General features: G+C 37.8%; 1 protein-coding gene across 1 annotated transcript; it reads left to right on the top strand.

Annotated features, from left to right (window-relative positions):
• The first annotated feature begins 66 nt into the window (after positions 1-66).
• On the top strand, positions 67-20,163 carry LOC130102063 (major histocompatibility complex class I-related gene protein-like). The gene is made up of 9 exons (XM_056267956.1): positions 67-154; positions 11,819-12,076; positions 12,292-12,570; positions 12,762-13,052; positions 13,218-13,340; positions 14,468-14,616; positions 15,503-15,628; positions 19,687-19,875; positions 19,966-20,163. Exons 1-9 carry the CDS (start codon positions 106-108, stop codon positions 20,161-20,163), a joined length of 1,662 nt encoding a protein of 553 aa, XP_056123931.1. The 5' UTR covers positions 67-105.
• Positions 20,164-21,071: the final 908 nt, after the last annotated feature.

The raw sequence follows: 21,071 nt of genomic DNA, 5'->3' as shown, positions 1-21,071 counted from the left end.
GCGCAAGTGCGGATATTGGGACAGGGCCTTTGAATCGACTTGGGATCGTGTTAAGGGATATTTTACAGAGATGATCCATAACACCTGGATTCGTTAATTTAAAGAATGCTCAAGGTTGCGTATCTGCTGTCATGCTTGACAGTTGTCAATGCAGGTAAGTTCATTTAATGCTTCCTATCCACCTTATTTTGAAACGCGGAAGTAGGCTACGCTATTTTCTATTATGTGTGTGAGAATAGTAAAACTATTTGGTAACGCTTTAGATTACAGCCCGGAAAGTAGGCCTACTGTGTAATTAAGAGGAATTTACAGAGTAACTTTCAGTAATTATAGTGTACCTATAAAGTACTTGCATGTAAGTAGCTATAAGGGAACAATATGTAAAGTTTGGGGAATAAAGGGGTAACAACCAGGAGAATTAAAAAAATATTTATACTGTAAGTATTATAGAAGTATTAACTTTTTGTAATAATTGTATACCAATACATACCGTATAGGCTTTTTTTAAATTACAGGGAACATATCTATGCATTTATACTTTTATTTATTTATTTTATGATAGTAAAAGTGCAGATGTTTAAGTTGGGCTAACATGTTTCAAGGCAAGAAAAGCTAAGACTATTGCAATTTTTTTAAATACTGGGAAATATATCTTGTTTCATGTGGTTACAGGGTAAGTGGTGCTTCTATAATAAATAAAGGTTTCCGAGTCAGTGATATAAGATTGTGTGTATACATTTTTATTGTTACCCTGTAACTACATGGAACAAGGGGGTAAAAAGCACCACTTTAATTTACAGCCCGCAATGTCCCACTTACCCTGTAACTACATCGAACAAGGGGGTAACAAGCTATGAAACAAGAGTATCTTTCCACAATATTTAAGCAAAAGTTGCAATAGTTTTCGTTTTCAGTGCACTTTTGTTAAAAAGATTACATTTTAAAAATTACAGGGACATCTATGCATTTATAAAGTATACTGTACTGGTTCACCATTATTTCAAAAAGGTACGCAGTATATGTTCTTGCTAAATTGATCCCAAATGTAAGATTGTTATATCATAATAGTAGAATAAGTTACCCTTAATACTTACAGTATAAATAATTTTTTAATTCTCCTGGTTGTTACCCCTTTATTCCCCAAACTTAAAATATTGTTCTCTTATAGGCTACTTATATTGTAAGTACAATATAGGTACACTATAATTACCGAAGGTTACGCTGTAAAATTGCTCTAATTACGCAGTACTTTCCGGGCTGTAATCTAAAGCGTTACCTAAGTGGTATTTATAAAAAGCAAACTTGACGGTAAAATGTGCGGTCCTTCACGCAAGCTCTGACCCAGGCGTACGCACAAAAACGGGTGAAATGAGAAATGGCGACACCGTCGGCAGATGGAAGAAACACGTGAAAGTGTGTGAAACTGTAGACCGTTGTGTAAAATAAATGGCAATACTGCCTCTCATAAATAACACGTTTGATCGATCTGCAACAGAAATGCAAATTAACACATATTTGCAAAAAGAAAAGTGAAATAGGCCTATGTTCTGCAATAATATTGGCATGTTATACAATTCATCCTCATAAATAAGATGGTAAACAGAACGAAATAATGTACAAAACTGATAGGCTATATTAGGACCACAATGTGTCCGTCAGGCGGAGCAGATATAGATGCAATTAGATAGATAGATAGATAGATAGATAGATAGATAGATAGATAGATAGATAGATAGATAGATAGATAGATAGATAGATAGATAGATAGATAGATAGATAATTTGTCCACTGGGGAAAGTTGTTTTCGTAGTAAAAATGTCTTCATCAGCTACGGAATCATGGAATTCATGCATATGCCTTTAGTTTGTTTTATTTTTGATAAAATAACGTATGACGTAGACATAGGCTATGTCTCAATCATTCAGAAAGCTGCAAGAAATTACATTTGCGCTGAACTATTTCCCATTTCCATGTAGATTATAACCGACATCTGTAGCTTGTCATTTCTTTTTTATTTCGGCCACAGTCCGAGGGTGTGAGGCTACTACAGCATACGGCGTCTGCAACCTTTTGCCACTCAAGTGCCTTTTTGGCATTAGTAGGCTAATGCCCACACTGTGCCCTCCAAACAACATTTTTCTCCTCTTTTCCACCTCGCCAACGATAACTTACTTCACATTGAGTGAAGTTACGTTGCTTTGATTTCCTCTCTATGTTTGCCATGATTTCGCAATCGATGAATATTAACTTATGGGCGTTTCACGGACTATTTATGGGCAACTATGGGCGTGACATGAAGCCGCAAAAGCTGCGCTACATTTAGAATTGATTGTGATTTATTAAGGGAAAAATGCGTAGGATGTGCGTGCGCATGGTTTTATAAATCCGAATATTTCTGTGCGTACGCACGTCCCATGTTTCATCCGTACGCCACTTCTGACGCAAATCCTACGCAAAGTTTTATAAATGAGGCCCCAGATAAAAGCCATACATGGAAGTCGAAGATCTCATCGGTGGTGTCTGGATGTCATCTAGTGGAAAATGTTGGTACTGCGCACAATGCAATCTTTCCTAATGCTCATTTGTTGAGACATCAACCTAAAATCTGGCCCAGAACTTGTCCAGATATTTAACAGATTTTCTTGAAGTTTTAGGGTTGAAAATGTTTTGTAATATATATATATATATATATATATATATATATATATATATATATATATATATATATATATATATATATATAAACAACATTATGTATTGTATAGGCTTTTCTTGAAGTTTTAGGGTTGAAAATGTTTTGTAATATATATATATATATATATATATATATATATATATATATATATATATATATATATATATAAACAACATTATGTATTGTATAGGCTACATTTAAAATGTTCATACACTTAAAATACTTTAACAACTTTGTTTTACTTTACTAATCTGAGAAGTGTACCCTTTTAGTACCCTGTTAGTTCGCAGTGCATTAAGTAATGTTAACAACAACTTTTGATTTTTAATAAATATTAGTAAAGGTTGAAATTAACATGTAGAAGTGCAGTTCATTATTAATTCATGTGAACTAATGTACTTAAATAATGTATGAAACCTTTTTGTAAAATGTTACCAAAATTACAATTGGAAACTAAAAATTTTAAAATTTGCCATCGATAATTCCTTGCTGTTTTGCTTGGGTTTAATGATAAGACAAGAGACCTAAACCACATAGGGACAAAGGCATAAGCGAAGAAAACAAGGGAGTTTTATTTGTATCTAAATTTTGATAAAAACTGCAATTTAAATATATTATTTCTATAAGTTCTACAAAAAAGGACAAAATAGATAGGCTGAATATCCTGATCTATGGCATGTTAAATGGTGGTAGTAGCCTAGCCCTAGTCTATGAACAGTAGCTAAATCCCCGGGCCGTTACATAGTCAACGCGAGCAAGCAACGCGAGCTACGCGAGCTACGCGCTCCTTTTCATAGTACACAAGCGTCACCGGCGATGCGTGAAATGCAATACACCGATCACGCAGCAGGGGGTAGTAGAGTCTACAGTCGGGTCACGTAATATTCAGATCAAAATGGCAACTGAAGAGGAGTGCATATTGCTGATTTTACATCGGCGGCAACAAAGGATGTATAAGAACAAGCTCGCATAACTTTTCCTCTTCGCCCGCCATTGTATTCAAATCTTCTTCTTCTGTAAACATAATAATATACCTTTTTATGTACATTACTTGCAATGTCGCCCCCACCGACAACGCATAGTATTGCGCGCATCGGCGCGTCGCGTATCAAAAACTAGGATGACACATTTGGCTACGCATCGACGCATAATGGCGGCAGAAGCGTAGCGATGTGTAGCCTTGCGCACGCGTATGCGTACCAATGCGTTGACTATGTAAGGGCCCTAAGCCCACAGAAATGGTTAAACCCAAGCCTTCAGCAGCCAATGACACTGACCCGTTCAAACTGATTATAACTCGTATTTCACGCGTCCTTTTCGCCTGGTTGGAAACTTCACACACGTTTTTACTGCCTGTTTGGTTTAACTGTTTACACGTCAACAGCGTGCGTTTTGTCCTAGTCAAAACACACGTTTTCGACGCCCATTTTTGTTACGATAAACGCGCATCAAAAGCGTGCGTTTTCGGTGACCCCCAAAGCGCACATCAAAAGCGTGCGTTTTGACAGCCAAACGCGCGTTCCTGACGCGCGCTTTGATGCAAAAACCGCGCGTTTCTGACGCGCGTTTTCCGTGTGCACAAGAACGCGTGCTTTTTATGGCAAAAACGCACGCTTTTGACGCGCGTTTGGCTGTCGAACGCGCGCTTCTGACGCGCGTTTGGCTGTCGAACGCACGCTTTTGACGTGTCAGTGTGCAATCAGACGCCCGACCAGGCGTTTGTGAACACTTTGGCTTGCCATTATGTATGGCGCTTACTCCGTGCCAAAATCAAACATTCGTATGGCGCTTACTCCGTGCCAAAATCAAACATTCGAACGACCGATCGAACGTCTATCCGAACGTCTTGTACTTTTGAGCGTCTGACCGAGCGGGTGACCCACGTGACGACCTGACGTGACGTCAACGTCTTGAAATTAGCAGTTTTTTAACCATGCAAGTATCCAAGCTAATGTGTAAAGACAAGAAATGGACATTAAAGGCAATACATATAAATATTGTACCCCTAAAACAACATTAAAACATTTCTCCTGAATCCTGTGCATGTGAGGCTATGTGTTTTACTTTCAAAGAGCAGAAATACTGTAGGCTAGCCTATATATACAGTTATTCAATAGTCTTAATTTCACCAATATAATCATTTTAACTAGTTTTTATTGTTCATTTTATTGCCCAATGTACAATGTTCTCACAGTCCATAAAAGAAAACACTCCAAATTAATAAATGTTGCCTTTCATTTAAAAAGAAGGTTTTCATAAATATATATTTATATATTTGGAAATATAGATAGACCTAGCCTATATAGAATATCCATTTACACACACACGCGCACACACACGCACGCACGCACGCAAGTCCAATACTGTCATGGTGCTCTTCCGTCACTTTTGACCAAAAATTTTCTGTTTTGAATTTTAAAATTCACAATTATACGCAAATGAACTGGTAGGGCTATTACCACACAGCATAATTGAGACAGAAGACTGAAATAAGAGGTTGAAATTAGATCAGATCCAGATGGATTAAGCTGTGATAAAAGAATTGCTGTTTATTATTTATTTATTGAGTTTTACTGTTATGTGTAACAAAATACTTTCTCTGTATTCAGGTTTGACTGTAGTAATAATGCAAATATATTTTTTTTATTGACTCTTTTGTGTGCATGATCTGATAGCACTGTTTGATTTTGAGCACAGCTAAAATGGTTTTGAGTCTTCTTTTCTTTTCTTTTCTTTTCTTTTCTTTTCTTTGAAAGAAGAGTCAGATGTTCTCTGAATGTAGTTTGAAAATGTGGTTTTGTGTTTAAGGTTTTAAAAAATTAATGATGTTTCCAAGAAATGTGTTTTAGCAATTCAGGAAATCTGTAGGCTAATATAGATTAAAACATGCATACTATTTTTTATATAGGCTATAGGCCTAGATAACAAACTAATAAAAAGTTAATCTAATTAAGCATAATCTCAGTCTTAATAAAATTACTAAATTATCATAATCTTTCACAAATAGACATCATAAATGTTAAAGTGGAAAGGTTTATTTTAAAAATGTGTATAAGAATTCTAATATTACATTTAGACATACTCAGCTGAATATACTTTACTTTGTAATTAAGGTTAGTTGATTTTCACGTCTGCCACATATAAACAATGAGCCAAAACGAAATTATTGATCATTTTCATAAAATCATATGTAACACGTTCCTACGTGTGCTGACGTGTTGTTAACGCGTTCCTATGGCGACCGGTCGGGAGTGCGAGTAACTGATCGTCATCCCAACGTGTTGTTTACGTGTGAAGACACGTTGTAACACGTTTGTGTTTTTCTTACCTTAGTTTAACTTCTTATGCTTCTATTGTGTCCTCTAACTAGTCCACATTTGATTATTGGCTGATTTAGAAAGTTATGTGCTGTGTAGGCCCTATTATTAAAGTTAAATATAGCAGAGCCTAGGCTATTAACAAACCAGGCATTGACTGCTAATTCGGAAAAGCACGAGATATTCCAAATAATTTTTCTCTATCTCCCATTAAAACGGAAGTTTTAGGAACAGACAATGTCTCATATTTCATGGAAATACGCTTTAACACATTCAAATGCAGCGAAAACTGAAGCCCTATCTGCTTTTTTATGCATAATACAAATCAAATAGACTAGCCATGAATTAAAAAGCCCATTGCCTATAAAATATACACATATTTTAAATAAACCTTTCCACTTTAACATTTATGATGTCTATTTGTGAAAGATTATGATAATTTAGTAATTTTATTAAGACTGAGATTATGCTTGATTAGATTAACTTTTTATTAGTTTGTTATCTGTGTGATAGGCCTATAGCCTATATAAAAAATAGGATGCATGTTTTTAATCTATATTAGCCTACAGATTTCCTGAATTGCTAAAACACATTTCTTGGAAACATCATTAATTTTTTTAAACCTTAAACACAAAACCACATTTTCAAACTACATTCAGAGAACATCTGACTCTTCTTTCAAAGAAAAGAAAAGAAAAGAAAAAAAAGACTCAAAACCATTTTAGCTGTGCTCAAAATCAAACAGTGCTATCAGATCATGCACACAAAAGAGTCAATAAAAAATATATATTTGCATTATTACTACAGTCAAACCTGAATACAGAGAAAGTATTTTGTTACACATAACAGTAAAACTCAATAAATAAATAATAAACAGCAATTCTTTTATCACAGCTTAATCCATCTGGATCTGATCTAATTTCAACCTCTTATTTCAGTCTTCTGACTCAATTATGCTGTGTGGTAATAGCCCTACCAGTTCATTTGCGTATAATTGTGAATTTTAAAATTCAAAACAGAAAATTTTTGGTCAAAAGTGACGGAAGAGCACCATGACAGTATTGGACTTGCGTGCGTGCGTGCGTGCGTGTGTGTGCGTGTGTGTGTAAATGGATATTCTATATAGGCTAGGTCTATATTTCCAAATATATATTTATGAAAACCTTCTTTTTAAATGAAAGGCAACATTTATTAATTTGGAGTGTTTTCTTTTATGGACTGTGAGAACATTGTACATTGGGCAATAAAATGAACAATAAAAACTAGTTAAAATGATTATATTGGTCAAATTAAGACTATTGAATAACTGTATATATAGGCTAGCCTACAGTATTTCTGCTCTTTGAAAGTAAAACACATAGCCTCACATGCACAGGATTCAGGAGAAATGTTTTAATGTTGTTTTAGGGGTACAATATTGATATGTATTGCCTTTAATGTCCATTTCTAGTCTTTACACATTAGCTTGGATACTTGCATGGTTAAAAAACTGCTAATTTCAAGACGTTGACGTCACGTCAGGTCGTCACGTGGGTCACCCGCTCGGTCAGACACTCAAAAGTACAAGACGTTCGGATAGACGTTCGATCGGTCGTTCGAATGTTTGATTTTGGCACGGAGTAAGCGCCATACCGGAGCTGATCGCGGCCATTCTAGTCAATGCGTGTGTTTACATCGGCCGCGAAGCGGCGCGTTTCAGAAGCTTCCCAGAAGCGGCTCTCCACTAGCCTGGTTCTACCAGACTCTCGTACATTTCATTTGTACAGAGAGTCTGGCCTCGCTCCATTGAGAAACGTTTACTTCCTTGTAGGCGGGTTCTCTGTTAAAGTTCAAAACTATTGGATCTGCCCAGCGTCACTCAGGATCTGCCATAGCCAATCGCTAACGTGTGGTCGTGACGTATGTCATGCGCCGAAACCGGCTGGAAACAACAAGTCCGAATTCCATATTCATAAATCTAAATATCTAAATGCTAAACCTCTCTTTCTTATATTTGTGAAAGAATTTAAAAAATACCTCTTTTCAATTAAGTTGTCTGAGAACAAAAAAAGCCTTAAAAACATTATCTGTTTGTAATTATTTTCCTTTTTTCAGTGTCATGTAATTCTCTTAACTTGTTCATGTTTATTTTATATTATCCCCCTACTGTTTTATTTTTGTTTTGTTTTTATTATTATTTTTTGTTTGTTTTTGTATTATGTTTTCTGTTATTACTTGTGTATTGTTTTAAGCAATAAAAAAAAACAAGTCCGAATGATCAGAGGATTATGTTTAGAATAAGATGTCTGTCAACGAGAGCTGCATGTTTTGTTCATCGAATTTAAGAGTTCAAGGAACAATTCTAAATGTATATTTGACACTAAGGACAGTGATGTATTCAGTCAACTGTCGAAGCTGGGTGTAATCATTAACAATACGCCGCTGCGGTCGTTTCGGATCTGCCGCAAATGCTGTACAGTGATCATCGTGCACGCCGAGCTGCCCAGCACCAACTCCTAACCTTTCTGCCTCCCTCACTTGGTCCTCCATTAGTGCAACAAGAAGAGACGACAACAACTATCGGCTTTGCATCCTATCGTTCGCCTTAGCTAACTCATTCACCACTGGCGGAGTGAGCTGGAAAATTAAACTTTTCCCGAACCCCGTGGGGAGGAGGGCCACAACATCATGGCCACCAACAACACTTAGCAAACATTGATCTTGCTCCGGCTTTAACTTCTGGATATTCGGCAGTTTTGCAACAACGGACCGAATAGATTTTCTCACGTCTTTCTCCGCTGCCATTACTGAACTCCAACTCAAACTGACGCGCTACATCTACGTCATCGTTCTCAGCCACTCCCTCTGTTCGCTGATTGGACCGGTAAAAAAATTATTTCTGGAAACCAAAGTCTACAGCACAATCCCAGACGTAGTACTGAAGGAAAATAAAATTGAGCGGAAGTGCGTAGGAGGGCGGAGCCAGGCTAGCTCTCCACGCCGCTTCGCTAAATATAGGCGCCTAGTCTATTTTTGACGGACGCCGCGTCCAAGCCGCACCGTAAATACAAAATAAAAGTCAAAAAACACTGTCAATTTCATAATAAACACCCTGTGCAGAATCCCAATTGTATTGCACACCAATATATCCTTGGTAAAATCCATAGACTGTAGGTAGACACACAAAAATCAAGAAAAACCACGCCGGACAGGCAAATCACGTGGTCTCGCGCATCCAGTCGCTTCGCGTCTGAAATGCTCCTGGTGTGAGTTGGCACTGTGTGAAGGACGGAATAAAACCGTGTCGCAGCCGTAATGCGCCGCAGATGTGTGCAGTGTAAATGAGGGGTAAACCCTCATTAAACAAGGCTTTACTCCGTGTCAGCGCGCGCTCTGATCGGTTAAGTGACACAGACCTCTCCCGAATCATCTCCAGCAGTAGCAGCCTCCGATCGCACCACTAACTCCGCCTTCGTTTCCCTCGTAAGTTGATATTAGTGTTTAAACATTCTCTATGATAAAAAAATTGTGAAAAAATATTTTAATAACATTCCATTCAAATTAAAAAAACTTTATCATCTATCAACCAGTGATAGAAATTTGTCTTTGGTTAAAAAGGCTCACATATACACAATACAATCACACACACATCACAATTTAAAATTGTTACAAGGAAAAAAAGTAGGCCTGCCTTACTATGTAAAACAATAAAGGCTCAAGCCCAATATACTAATGACACTTTTTGGTCTTATTTAAAATAGAAATAGCAGTAAGCAGTGGCGTAGGTTTGATTTTGAAATTGGTGGGGACGGGGACATCAATATATACATGTATTTTAAGTTTTGATCGAAATTATTGCTAGGGATATATCAGTGTCACTGGATATTGGTAGGGACACGTCCCTAGTGTCCCTACTAAATTCTACGCCCCTGGCAGTAGGAATAAAAGAGTTCCTGTACACTTTCTTTTTGGCCAAAGGAGCTCTAAAGCGGCAACCCGATGGCAGTAACTGAAACGAGCTGCACAGAGGATGGGAGGGGTCAGTAACGATGGTGTCTGCTTTCCTTTTTACTGCACAATTATAAAGGTCTACTAGTTGAATCTGCGGGTCCCCAATCATTTTAGATGCCTGTTTGATTACCCTGGATAATTTTTTCTTATTTTTAGCAGAAACAAAATTAAACCAGGATACAATATTGAAGATCAATACTGATTCAACAAGAGCGTGATACACTGTTATCATGATATTTTGTCTAACATTAAAACTCTTCAACCTTCTCAAGAGAAATAAGCGCTGTTGAGATTTCTTGTATACGATATTCACATGTTGAAAAAAGGATAGATGCCTATCAATCTCAGTGCCCAAATATGTGAAGGTCTCAACTTGTTCCACTAACTGGCCCCCTAACTTAAGTGGTTCAGATAGTGATGAACTAAACCTCCCACAACACAATTATTTCGTCTTACTTATATTTAACTCCAGATAACTTTCTTTAAACCTTTTTAAGCATAACATGGTTTTGGCGGTTATAGAGTTCTAATGACGGTGTTCAACTATAACCATCACACCCCTAGTTCCACGGCGGCATCTATCTTTGTAAATGTACAAAATCTGCTTCACCGTCAGTGTGCTGTCGTCATCGTGTAAAGCCCGCCCCAACGTTTCTGATTGGTGCCGCGATTTCGACGGACTAGAAATGGGCTTGAATGAGCTCTTTGCCAGACTAACTTGCAGAGCAAATCTAAATTTGCCGGAAGTTGTCTGGGTTTTCCCAGGCTAGAACATTATTAGACTTGTTCATCATATTTTATTCTGACCTCCTTTCACTTACCAACACTCTTCTATTGTCATATGATTGGTCACACTCATCTTAAAGGGATACTCCACTTTTTTTGGAAATAGGTTCATTTTACAACTCCCCCAGAGTTAAACTGTTCAGTTTTACCGTTTTTGAATCCATTCAGCCGATCTCCGGTTCTGGCGGTACCACTTTTAGCATAGCTTAGCATACATCATTGGAGTGGACAAGACCATTAGCATTTCTAAAAAAAAAAATGACCAAAGAGTTTCGATATTTTTCCTATTTAAAACTTGACTCTTCTGTAGTTACATCGTGGACTAAGACCGACGGAAAATGTAAAGTTGCAATTTTCTAGGCTGATATGGCTTGGAACTATACTCTCATTCCTGCGTAATAATCAAGAAACTTTACTGCCGTACCATGAGAGCAGCAGGCGTAATGATATGACGCAGCGCCTGAAAATAGGCTACCTTCCGTCAACACAACGGAACTATTTTCAGGCGCTGCGTCATATCATTACGCCTGCTGCACTCATGGTACGGCAGTGAAGTTTCTTGATTATTACGCAGGAATGAGAGTATAGTTCCTAGCCATACCAGCCTAGAAAATCGCAACTTTACATTTTCCGTCGGTCTTAGTGCACGATGTAACTACAGAAGAGTCAAGTTTTAAATAGGAAAAATATCGAAAATCTTTGGTCATTTTTTTTTAGAAATGCTAATGGTCTTGTCCACTCCAATAATGTATGCTAAAAGTGGTACCGCCAGAACCGGTGATCGGCTGAATGGATTCAAAAACGGTAAAACTCAACAGTTTAACTCTGGGGGAGTTGTAAAATGAGCCTATTTCCAAAAAAAGTGGAGTATCCCTTTAAAGATAAAATTTCTTCTTCAGTTATAATGCCAGAGGAAGATTAGTCTGGAATGGAATAGTCATATGTTATGGTCTAAAGTTTTGAATTGAATTGAATTATTGTCTAATTTGACTAATCTGTACTAATATTTCTCGTCCTTGTGTATCCACAGGTTCTCACTCACTGATGGCTTTGGCAACATATATAGTTGGACAGACACCATTTCCTGAGTTCAGTGTTGTGCTGATGTTGGATGATCTGCAAATATTATATTATGACTCAACCACATATAAACCTGTCTATCGCACTAAAAGTGATTCAAAGTACTATGATGAGGAGCAAAGTGATGTTGGTGTTGTATTTCAAGACATGTATTATTCCATTAAAAATCGGGATTTTTATGCTAATGAACACCTCAATCACACAGATGGTGAGAACTACATTATAAGCATTATCAAATCATTTAATAACAGATGTAGCTTCTATGTGTTTTGTTTCATTTGTTTTATTTAAAAAAAATGGTGTAAGACTTTAAAATTGTAATCATAAATTCCAGAATATTCATTTTCAGTTCACTACATTTATACATATTATGTCAGTGTCAGAGTGAGGACTAATACAAATACATTTTTCTTTTATTTGAAGGTGTACATGTGTATCAGAGACTTGCTGGATGTGAACTGTTGAATAATGATAAACCAGGTCCAATTCATTCCTGGGATGCTTTTGATGGACAATGTATGGAGGAGTTCACCTATGACCTGGAAAAAAACGATATCCGTATGAAAAAGCCATGGATAATATCATGGGACCAAGTAAAAAAGCTTCATATACAGTTTATATATGAAAATGTTTATCATCCTATTTGCATTAAAACTTTGAAGAGGTACCTGCATTTGGAAAAGAATAATGTGATGAGAAAAGGTGAGAGAATCAACCTGATTAACTTCAGTATAATAAAAAAAAAAAAAAAAAAGATAATCAACAAATATGACCCAGACAGAATTACAGACAGAAAATTCCTGCCTCTGATTGCATAATGAAACATGAGAACCATAAATAAATAACTGATGCAACAGTTTAACAACAGTAACACTTATCATTATTCTCTGTAGTGAAACCCAGAGTGAGACTCATGAGGAAGAAACTCCCAGACTCTCAAGGGCTTCAGATCAGCTGTCTGGCCACTGGTTTTTACCCCCGTCACATTAACCTGACCCTGTTCAGAGATGGTCATCCTGTGGATGATGATCAGATCACAGGAGGAGAGATTCTGCCCAATGGAGACAGGACTTACCAGATGAGGAAGAGTTTAGTGATCAGCGATGAAGAACTACGTGAAGGACATAATTACAACTGTACAATGAAGCACCTCAATCTGGACAACAAACTGGACATTATATTTGGTAAATAAAAATGCCCACACCAGCAAGCAAACAAACAAAATGCCCTTTTTGATATCAACAACTACATCGATTTAATAATAATAATAAAAACTATTTCAGTATACATATATCTGTAGCTTTTGTATTTACTTTCCTGTTTTGTTTTTTAATTCACCACAATTTCAGATACAGATAAATATGACCCAGGAGGATCCTTCCGTCTGTCTGTAGTTATGAGTGTGTTGGTATTAATGTGTGTGGCTGTTATCATCACTGCACTCATCAAATGGAGGAAGAAGACACGTGCTGGTAAATGTTCTACAGTCCAGTTCATTACATTTAATGCTCAATTAGAAAATGAGCTGCATTATAAAAAACATCATGTTCCTTTAGAAGAGGCTCTTTCAATGTTTACCGTATACAGTTTTGTGATTGTGAATTTTTATTCTGGTTTATTTCATCTTATTCATGCAGGACAAGGCTCTGAGACGTCACAGAATAAATACTCCCCTACTCCATGTGAGTCTACCATGTTTTAAATGAAGTCAGCAATATGTTCATTTTAAGTTTAATTTTGGAAAATGTCTAGAAATGCTATCAAGGGCATGGATACTACAGCCCAATTTTAGAGGGGGGTTCCTTTAAGGGAGTACGGCCCAGGGAGTACGGCCCAGAGCCTATGGGCCCTAGCCTGCTACTTTGCAGGCTACTTTGACCAGTGTCAACCCCCATACCAGGGAGGCTATCATGCTTATCGCTGAAGCCAACAACATGTTTTCTTATTTGTATTTTATACTCAACCACAGTCTCTAGCCAGAGACGATAGCTCCTTCACCGACTTTGTGTGCAGCGCAGCACCAGCCTGACCTGCCGCCACGTATGCCCTGCCCTTCAGACGAGATGTGGTCTGGAGTGGTCTAGATGGCAGGGTCGGACCTCTTAGTGTCGATGTCTCCCCTTGCGAGAGATAGCTTGCAAACGTCTCCTCAACGGGAGGCATCGACACATACCCGTGCTCTCGCATATACCTTCCACATTCAAATGACTAGAATAACTGTAGCCAGAGAGAAAGCGCTCGTCAAGCCTTCCACGAGTGGCTTCCCCTTTGAGGCGCCGCCATGGCAACTCAAGCCTCCACCAGCTCTGCATACGCGGGGCAGGGGGGCTGGGCAGGTTCAGCCATCTCGGCATCTTCACCTGCTTCAGCCCCCTCCTGCTCATCCGGGCTCGAAGCCAATAGAGCACTGGCTGTTGGACCAGAGGATGCATCAGAGAGCGCATTCCCGCCCAGCAGCTTGTTATACAGATATTGTACAGCAGCTTGTTCTCATCAGCCACCGACGAGAGTGAGAGATTCCCCCCTCTCTCAAACTTGTCGGCGAGCTCCCTCTGAGACCCCCACGATCTGAGTCTCCTCTCGGTTTCGGCGCGAGCAGGACCCGAACCGTGGGGCAAAGATGACTGTCCCTCTTCCCTCAAGAAGAGAGACAGAAACGCCCACAGTTTGCGCACTCCACCTCCTCAGGGACCGAGCGCGTGTGCTCTTCACTCAGACAAAGCACACAAAGGTTGTGAGTGTCCCAAGGTGTGAGAAACCTCTCACACGAGTCGGCACACTTCCTAAAGCGCTTGTTTCCAGCCATAATTCGTAACTCAGTGTCAGTGAAAGGCCCAATCCCAATTCTACCCCTTTCCCTTTCGTCTACCCCTAACCCTTCCCCTTCCCCTTCCCCTTGACCCTTGAAACAGAGTGGCAAGGCGAAGGGGTGAAAATATTCCCCTAAGAAATGGGACACCACTACTGGTTACACGTCATTATACGTCGTCGCTAGCGCCTACGTCACAGGAGATGCGCCGATGTTTATCACAAACTTCCAAGATGCCGTCGACAGCTGCAGTCATCTCAGTTGCATGGGTTACAGCTATTTTTTTTGCATTTGTCTTGTGAAGCACAGTAACGTTTAACAGACTCACTCCCAAAGTTCTTTTGCCTTGTATTTGGACTTAAGGAAATGTTGCTCGTTGTCAATGTGAAAACGAATTATCCTCCGGGTTTCCTCAGGTGTCCCTGTTTGATAAAGACCATACAAGACTGGTTGATCTGATCATATTGCAAAAAGCACGAAACTGTAAGCGCTGTTCGTTTATATCGTGTTCACATATAACCACAAAAAAACAATGCGTTCATAGCCGATGTACTGTAAAATATAAGCCAATTCGCTTCCGCAATTACTTTCACCATTTGACATGAAAATATGTTGCGGGACTATCGTTAGCAAACTTTAGCGATGTTTTTTTTTTTTACAAACGTTTCTCTGAAGAAACTGACCGTAAATATGAACACAATATTGAATGTAACATAAAGGAAATCATTATTTGTCGTTAAAAATGTAAATATTTTTGCGTGGGCAGCCATTTTGCGTCTGTAGCCGGTGTATGCAGTGACACTTCTCATACCCCTTCGTTTGAAGTGTGGTCCCGAAAAATCTTCGTTTGAAGGGCTATCTGGCCCTTCCCCTTACCCCTACCCCTCCAACCAAAAGAGAATTGAGACAGCCCTACCCCTTCACATGCACGCGCAAAACAGAGGGGAAGGGGTAAGTGAAGGGGTAAGGGGTAGAATTGGGATTGGCCCAAACAGTCCCAAACAGTCCCAAACAATCCCCAATAGAATTGGGATTGGCCCAAACAGGACAAAAAGAGGATGACATGTTCTCTAGGTGCCCCTTTTATACTTCCTGGTCGTGCTAGAGGATGACATCATGGCTGACGCCGGCCAATAGGATTGTCGTGATTATACAATGTTTCAGTCATCAGTCACGTTGAGGCGTTCCCCTAGCGTTCTGACGCAGTATGAGTTCCCTTTCGAAAAGGAACTTCGAACTTCAGACTGCCGTCCTGCGTTTCACTCATATGCGAAAGATGCTGGGACGCGACTGACTCCAGACCATAACCTGCCAATAAACAAACGGTGCACAGTTCTGAGGACATTTTATCATCCAAATTAATTATATGCATTATCTTTAGGAATAAAGTTGTGTGTTTTATGCAAGGCATCAGGCATTTCAATCAGCGAAAACACAGACGTGACACTCGTTTAGGTGACTCACATTGCGTCCCAGTATGTTGTTTTGCATTAAATAAAATGATTTAAAGCACAGTAATGATTTTATAGATACAATAAAACATACACACACCTTAATTTCACAGAGGAAATGCACTAATTCTGCGCCGAAGAGAAAACCGTTCTGGAGACTGGAGAGAATTCAAACAGCCCACGCTCACTCAACCGTTGAGTTGCCATCATGGGGGTGGGGGAAGGGTGCATTGTTTTAATTAAGTAAACTTACTCAATTTCATAAGAATGTGTGAAATATATTAATAATATTGATTTGAATGAAGTATTTTTTGTGGTTCTTGAAACAGATCAGTTTAATTCTCTATTCTCAAATATTTTGATAGAAATTTCACAAATATATAAAGTGTATAAGTAAATAATTGGTTAGTTAAATACTAAACATTTTTAGTAAAAAAAACTTAAATATAACTCTACATTTTAGTCAATTATTTTGGTATGTTTAACTCAATACAATCTCTGAATATTATTTACTTGATTTTTTAAGTTAATAAAGTTAATTATTACTGTGATAATTACTAAGACACTGAATTATTTTTTAGAGTTTATTGAATCATTTGTTGCTGAGAGATCTGTTACTCAAGGGAAAAGTTTTTCTCACTAAAACAGAAGGCGTTTCTCGCTTATATACTGCTCAGTCACTTTATGTTGACAAACAGACATGTAAATTAATTGACAGAATATGTGAATTTGAATGAAAAAACAAAGTTCACTACTAAGAAATCAGTAATATTAAATTCATATGATAAAGGTGGTCTAAATTTTATTGACTTTAGCTCTCTGAACAATGCTTTTAAAATAAATTGGCTTAGACTATTTTCAAAACCCATGGTCTGTTTGGAATATCCTCTGTATATTTTCTCAGATTTAGGTGGCAAAGAATTTATTTTAATGTGCTTGCTGCTTGGAGTCTCAATTAAGTATTAATTTATGCTTATTCAACAATATATAGATATGCTCTCTGTTTTCTTTCTTTCTTTTTTTGTAATTTCTATTGTATTGTGAAACATGTATGTTCTTCTTATGGAAGTTACTCTTGTACATACTATTTTTTGATAATAAAACATTAAAAAAAATAGCATTTGCTTGGTGGATGTAATTTGGGTTGTTATGAAAATGACCATTAAACAATGAAACCACAATGTACAAGGAATGTAACACAGGTAACGAATGTTTAACAGTAATGAAATGTTTTTAAAGAATAAGATCACTTTATTAGTTTTCTTTTATTGCTGGTCAAAAGGAGATTTGTGTTTTATCCAACCTGTTCTCACTCGCAACTTCAAGGCATCTGATATTGTCACAAGAAGAAAAATGTGCATCCTTATTCAAATGTCAAAAGTGCCCATAATATTACATATTAAGAGAAACCTTTGCCATCAATAGACTGACACAAAGGGCATGGAAATTTGTGCCAGAAACCATGGGAAGATCATTTTATCATATTGACATATTATGGCATAAGATTTTCAGTTTGACTGTGTAAAAGCTTAAAACCGAAATTCCCACTCATGCATTAAAAAAATGCTGCCTGAAGAAGCGTTATGTAATCTAATGTGTGACATGCCAAAGTTCAGAATTATCTTTTGAATGGCTGAATTCAGAATAGCATACTAGTATTATATGCTTAAGGCATTGCAGAAATAGTAATAGGAAAACATTTCATGCTTGAACAAATTTCAAGAGGCCCAGCATGTTTTAAATCAGTTGTTAATATTCCAGTGGTTTTTGCCACATACAGTCAATCCAAAAAATATTCAGACACCAGATATATATTTTTTTACTAGTGGGTGCAGGACATTATAGGCTAGTTCATCTATGTATATATGTATGTAAAATTAAGCATTTAATTGGTAATTGGTTGACCTATTAGCATTATCTAATTGTGTACTTAAATTTAACAGCTGACAGCTTCAACCTAATTAATTTACAGTCTAACCAGTAAAATATCAACTTATTTGATAACACTGAGTTCTTGTCATATTTTATTACCATTTTCTATAGTGTGAGAAATGTTGAAGGTGTCTGGATAAATTTTGGTTTGACTGTATATTGCTGGACAGACACAGTTTCACGAGTTCACTGTTGTGCTGATGTTAATGTATTTATGACTCAATATCATGGAAAGCTGTCCACCGCATCATGCAGTCAAAATAATTCAAATGATGCTGGTGATATATTCAGTGATATTTATGACATCAAGAAAGACTGAAGATTTTATTTTAAGGACCACCAAAATCGCACAGGTAAGTCCAAACCTAAATTTTGGTATTACCGGCAATCACCTTTCTTTTTTAATTTTTTCATCTGCTTCTTTTTGTTTGATACCTAATTCTCTTTCCTTTTGTTTCTCTCTTCTTGCGGATTCTTGTGGTGCACACACTGCTGTGCCCTGGTCAAGTTGTGAGCAAAAACACTCAAACTGTCTAAAATCGCTGCTAAACAGTGCAATGAATGCTGCAAGTGAATTTCAATGCCTGTCTGTAGTTATAAAGTGTACCTCTAGAGTCTAGACCTAACACGTGTCACATTTGGACATAAATGAAACATTTAAACAGACATTGAAACAGGCTTCTAATTTTACTCTGCATTAAACTTAAATATATATATATATATATATATATATATATATATATATATATATATAAATGACCCAATTATTAAACTTACCAGCAAAGTCAATTTTATTTACTTTTATCAAAAGTCTCTGTGCTGTGTTTTAAAACCAAGGCATACATTGTTTTGTTTGTGTTTTATCCAATTTTGCAAATGAGAGAAAACTGTGTAAAATATACTATATCCATTGTTTTGCAATGTCCATTTTGGGTCAATAGCACCAAGGATTGTGGCAGGCATCTGAACCAATCCAATGACAGCTGCGGTCTGCAAAGGTGAAAGTAAAAATTAACAAATGAAAGAGCAGATAAAACAGGCAATAACATGTCGTATTTAAGAGAAAGAACACTCCACTGCCTTCCCTGCTGAGAATGCGCCAAATTAACTTTGAGGGGCTGCTTGGTAGCCTAACAATGGATGATATAGATCAAAGAACATTGTAGAAGTACACAACACCTTTTTTGAATTAATTGAGAGAATTCTCATGCTTCTGTAATTGATTTACAGGTTTCCTGTACTTTTTTTATTTAATCTAAAATGTCAATTTGAGCCTGATATTAAACACTGTTGAAACAACGAAGGCCAGAAAAAGTTTCCATGCACTGCCATCAGAAGGGGTAACGTTGAGCGTACACTGTAAAAATGTACTCAATTCATTATATACAATGTATAGATATATTTTTTGTCTTAGTTTTACTTCCAAAAGTTTAAATAACTTTCTTTTTTCATTTTCCTCAGAAAATGCTGAAGCCTGATTGACTCAAGTCTGTGCAACTGCAGAACAATGGCGTCTTGTGTGCCCAAATGAGCGAGTCCAGTTGCCATAAGCAGCCGCTAAGTGAGCAAACAGGACTCGGTGAGCTCACGTCAGCCCAGATCTTGCATGCCTCACTTTCCCCACAGCGTGAGGATTCCCCTGTGCTGTTCACCAGCAAAGATCAGTGTCCCTCTTCCGGTGCAAGTGGCTTGGTCTCATTTGGAGGGTCCGAGGAAGATGACAGCAATGATCCTATGTCCCTGGCTGCTTCAGATATAGAGAAGTGGTCGAAAACCCCACTAAGGATTGTGATGCTGTCTGCAGGCCTGCGGAGGGTATGTCCAATCCACCTCCAGCATCTTTGGAGGATGTCACCTTCCACTGGTTGCTGTTTCATTAAATGTCACAGTTCTTCTTTGCTGAAGAACTTTCTTGTCTGGCCAGCCTCTTCTGAGACGGGTGTTGATGAGAACCTGGATTTTCTTCATGGTAGTGGTGGTGGTTCTCCAGGTCTCAGCTCCATACAGCAAGACAGGGTTTACAATGATGTTGAAGACCCTGGTCTTGGTGTTGATGCTGATCTCAGAGGATCGCCAGACGTTCTTCAGTTGGAGGAAAGCTGATCTCGCTTTCTCACATCTGCATATGTCCCCCTTGCCTGTCAGTTATTTTGCCTTTCTCTTCTCTCTATTGATGTTGAGGCCCAGGCTTGCTGAGGTATCTGCAATGATGCTGGTCTTTTCCTGCATCTGTTGTTGGGTGTGAGAGAGGACTAAGACAAGTAATTTCCCTCTGCGGCCATCTTTGAAACGCCTCTCAAGCAGCTATTTCAGTCATGCAAGTATAGCAACTATCTCTTTAAATTTAAAATATTTTACCTTTGCACAACATGCATGTCTCAGATCATTTTTTGTCATACTTCTGGTGTTTTGCTTATTCTGCCACATATTTGATTCTATTCTATTTTATTCCTTTCCATTCTGTTTACGTAATTGTTGTTCCTATTCTGTAAAGTCTGTCAATGTAATGATTGTATTGCCTCCACAAATAAAATAATGTAAAGATCTATGCCAGGTCAGTGTTTCTTCTCGAGTTCTCCCTGCCTGTTTCTGGACACATTTTGTAGTTAAAATGACACCCAAGAACAGAAAATGCACCACCTGTTTGAATGAAACAAAGTGGAATAAGAATAACCAATATCATGAATGTTTTGTGTATTTAAACACTGAACAGTTCTATCATTCTCTGTAAATGGCTTTTTAAATGTCCGTTTCATTTTTATATCTCGTCTTTATAAGCACTTTATATTTTTTGCTTAAAGAATTTAATTCCCTGCAGAAAAAAATCCAGCATCGCTGGTCACCAGCATTAGGTATGTTTAGCATGCTGAAACCAACATGGGAGGAATGAGTGATGGTAGCAACACCGGCTCAGATTTGCTTGAGAACAGCATGCTGGTCCACCAGCACTTTACCAGCTCTAACATACCAGCCTGGACCAACAAGGAATTCATCCAGGGTTATACTTGATT

The sequence above is a fragment of the Rhinichthys klamathensis genome, unplaced genomic scaffold (assembly GCF_029890125.1).
Source record: "Rhinichthys klamathensis goyatoka isolate OS25496 unplaced genomic scaffold, OSU_Roscu_1.1 h1tg000266l_1, whole genome shotgun sequence".
NCBI classification, from domain to species: Eukaryota; Metazoa; Chordata; class Actinopteri; order Cypriniformes; family Leuciscidae; genus Rhinichthys; species Rhinichthys klamathensis.
The sequence above is the reverse complement of the archived record's forward strand: the minus strand, read 5'-3'. Positions and strand labels throughout refer to the sequence as shown.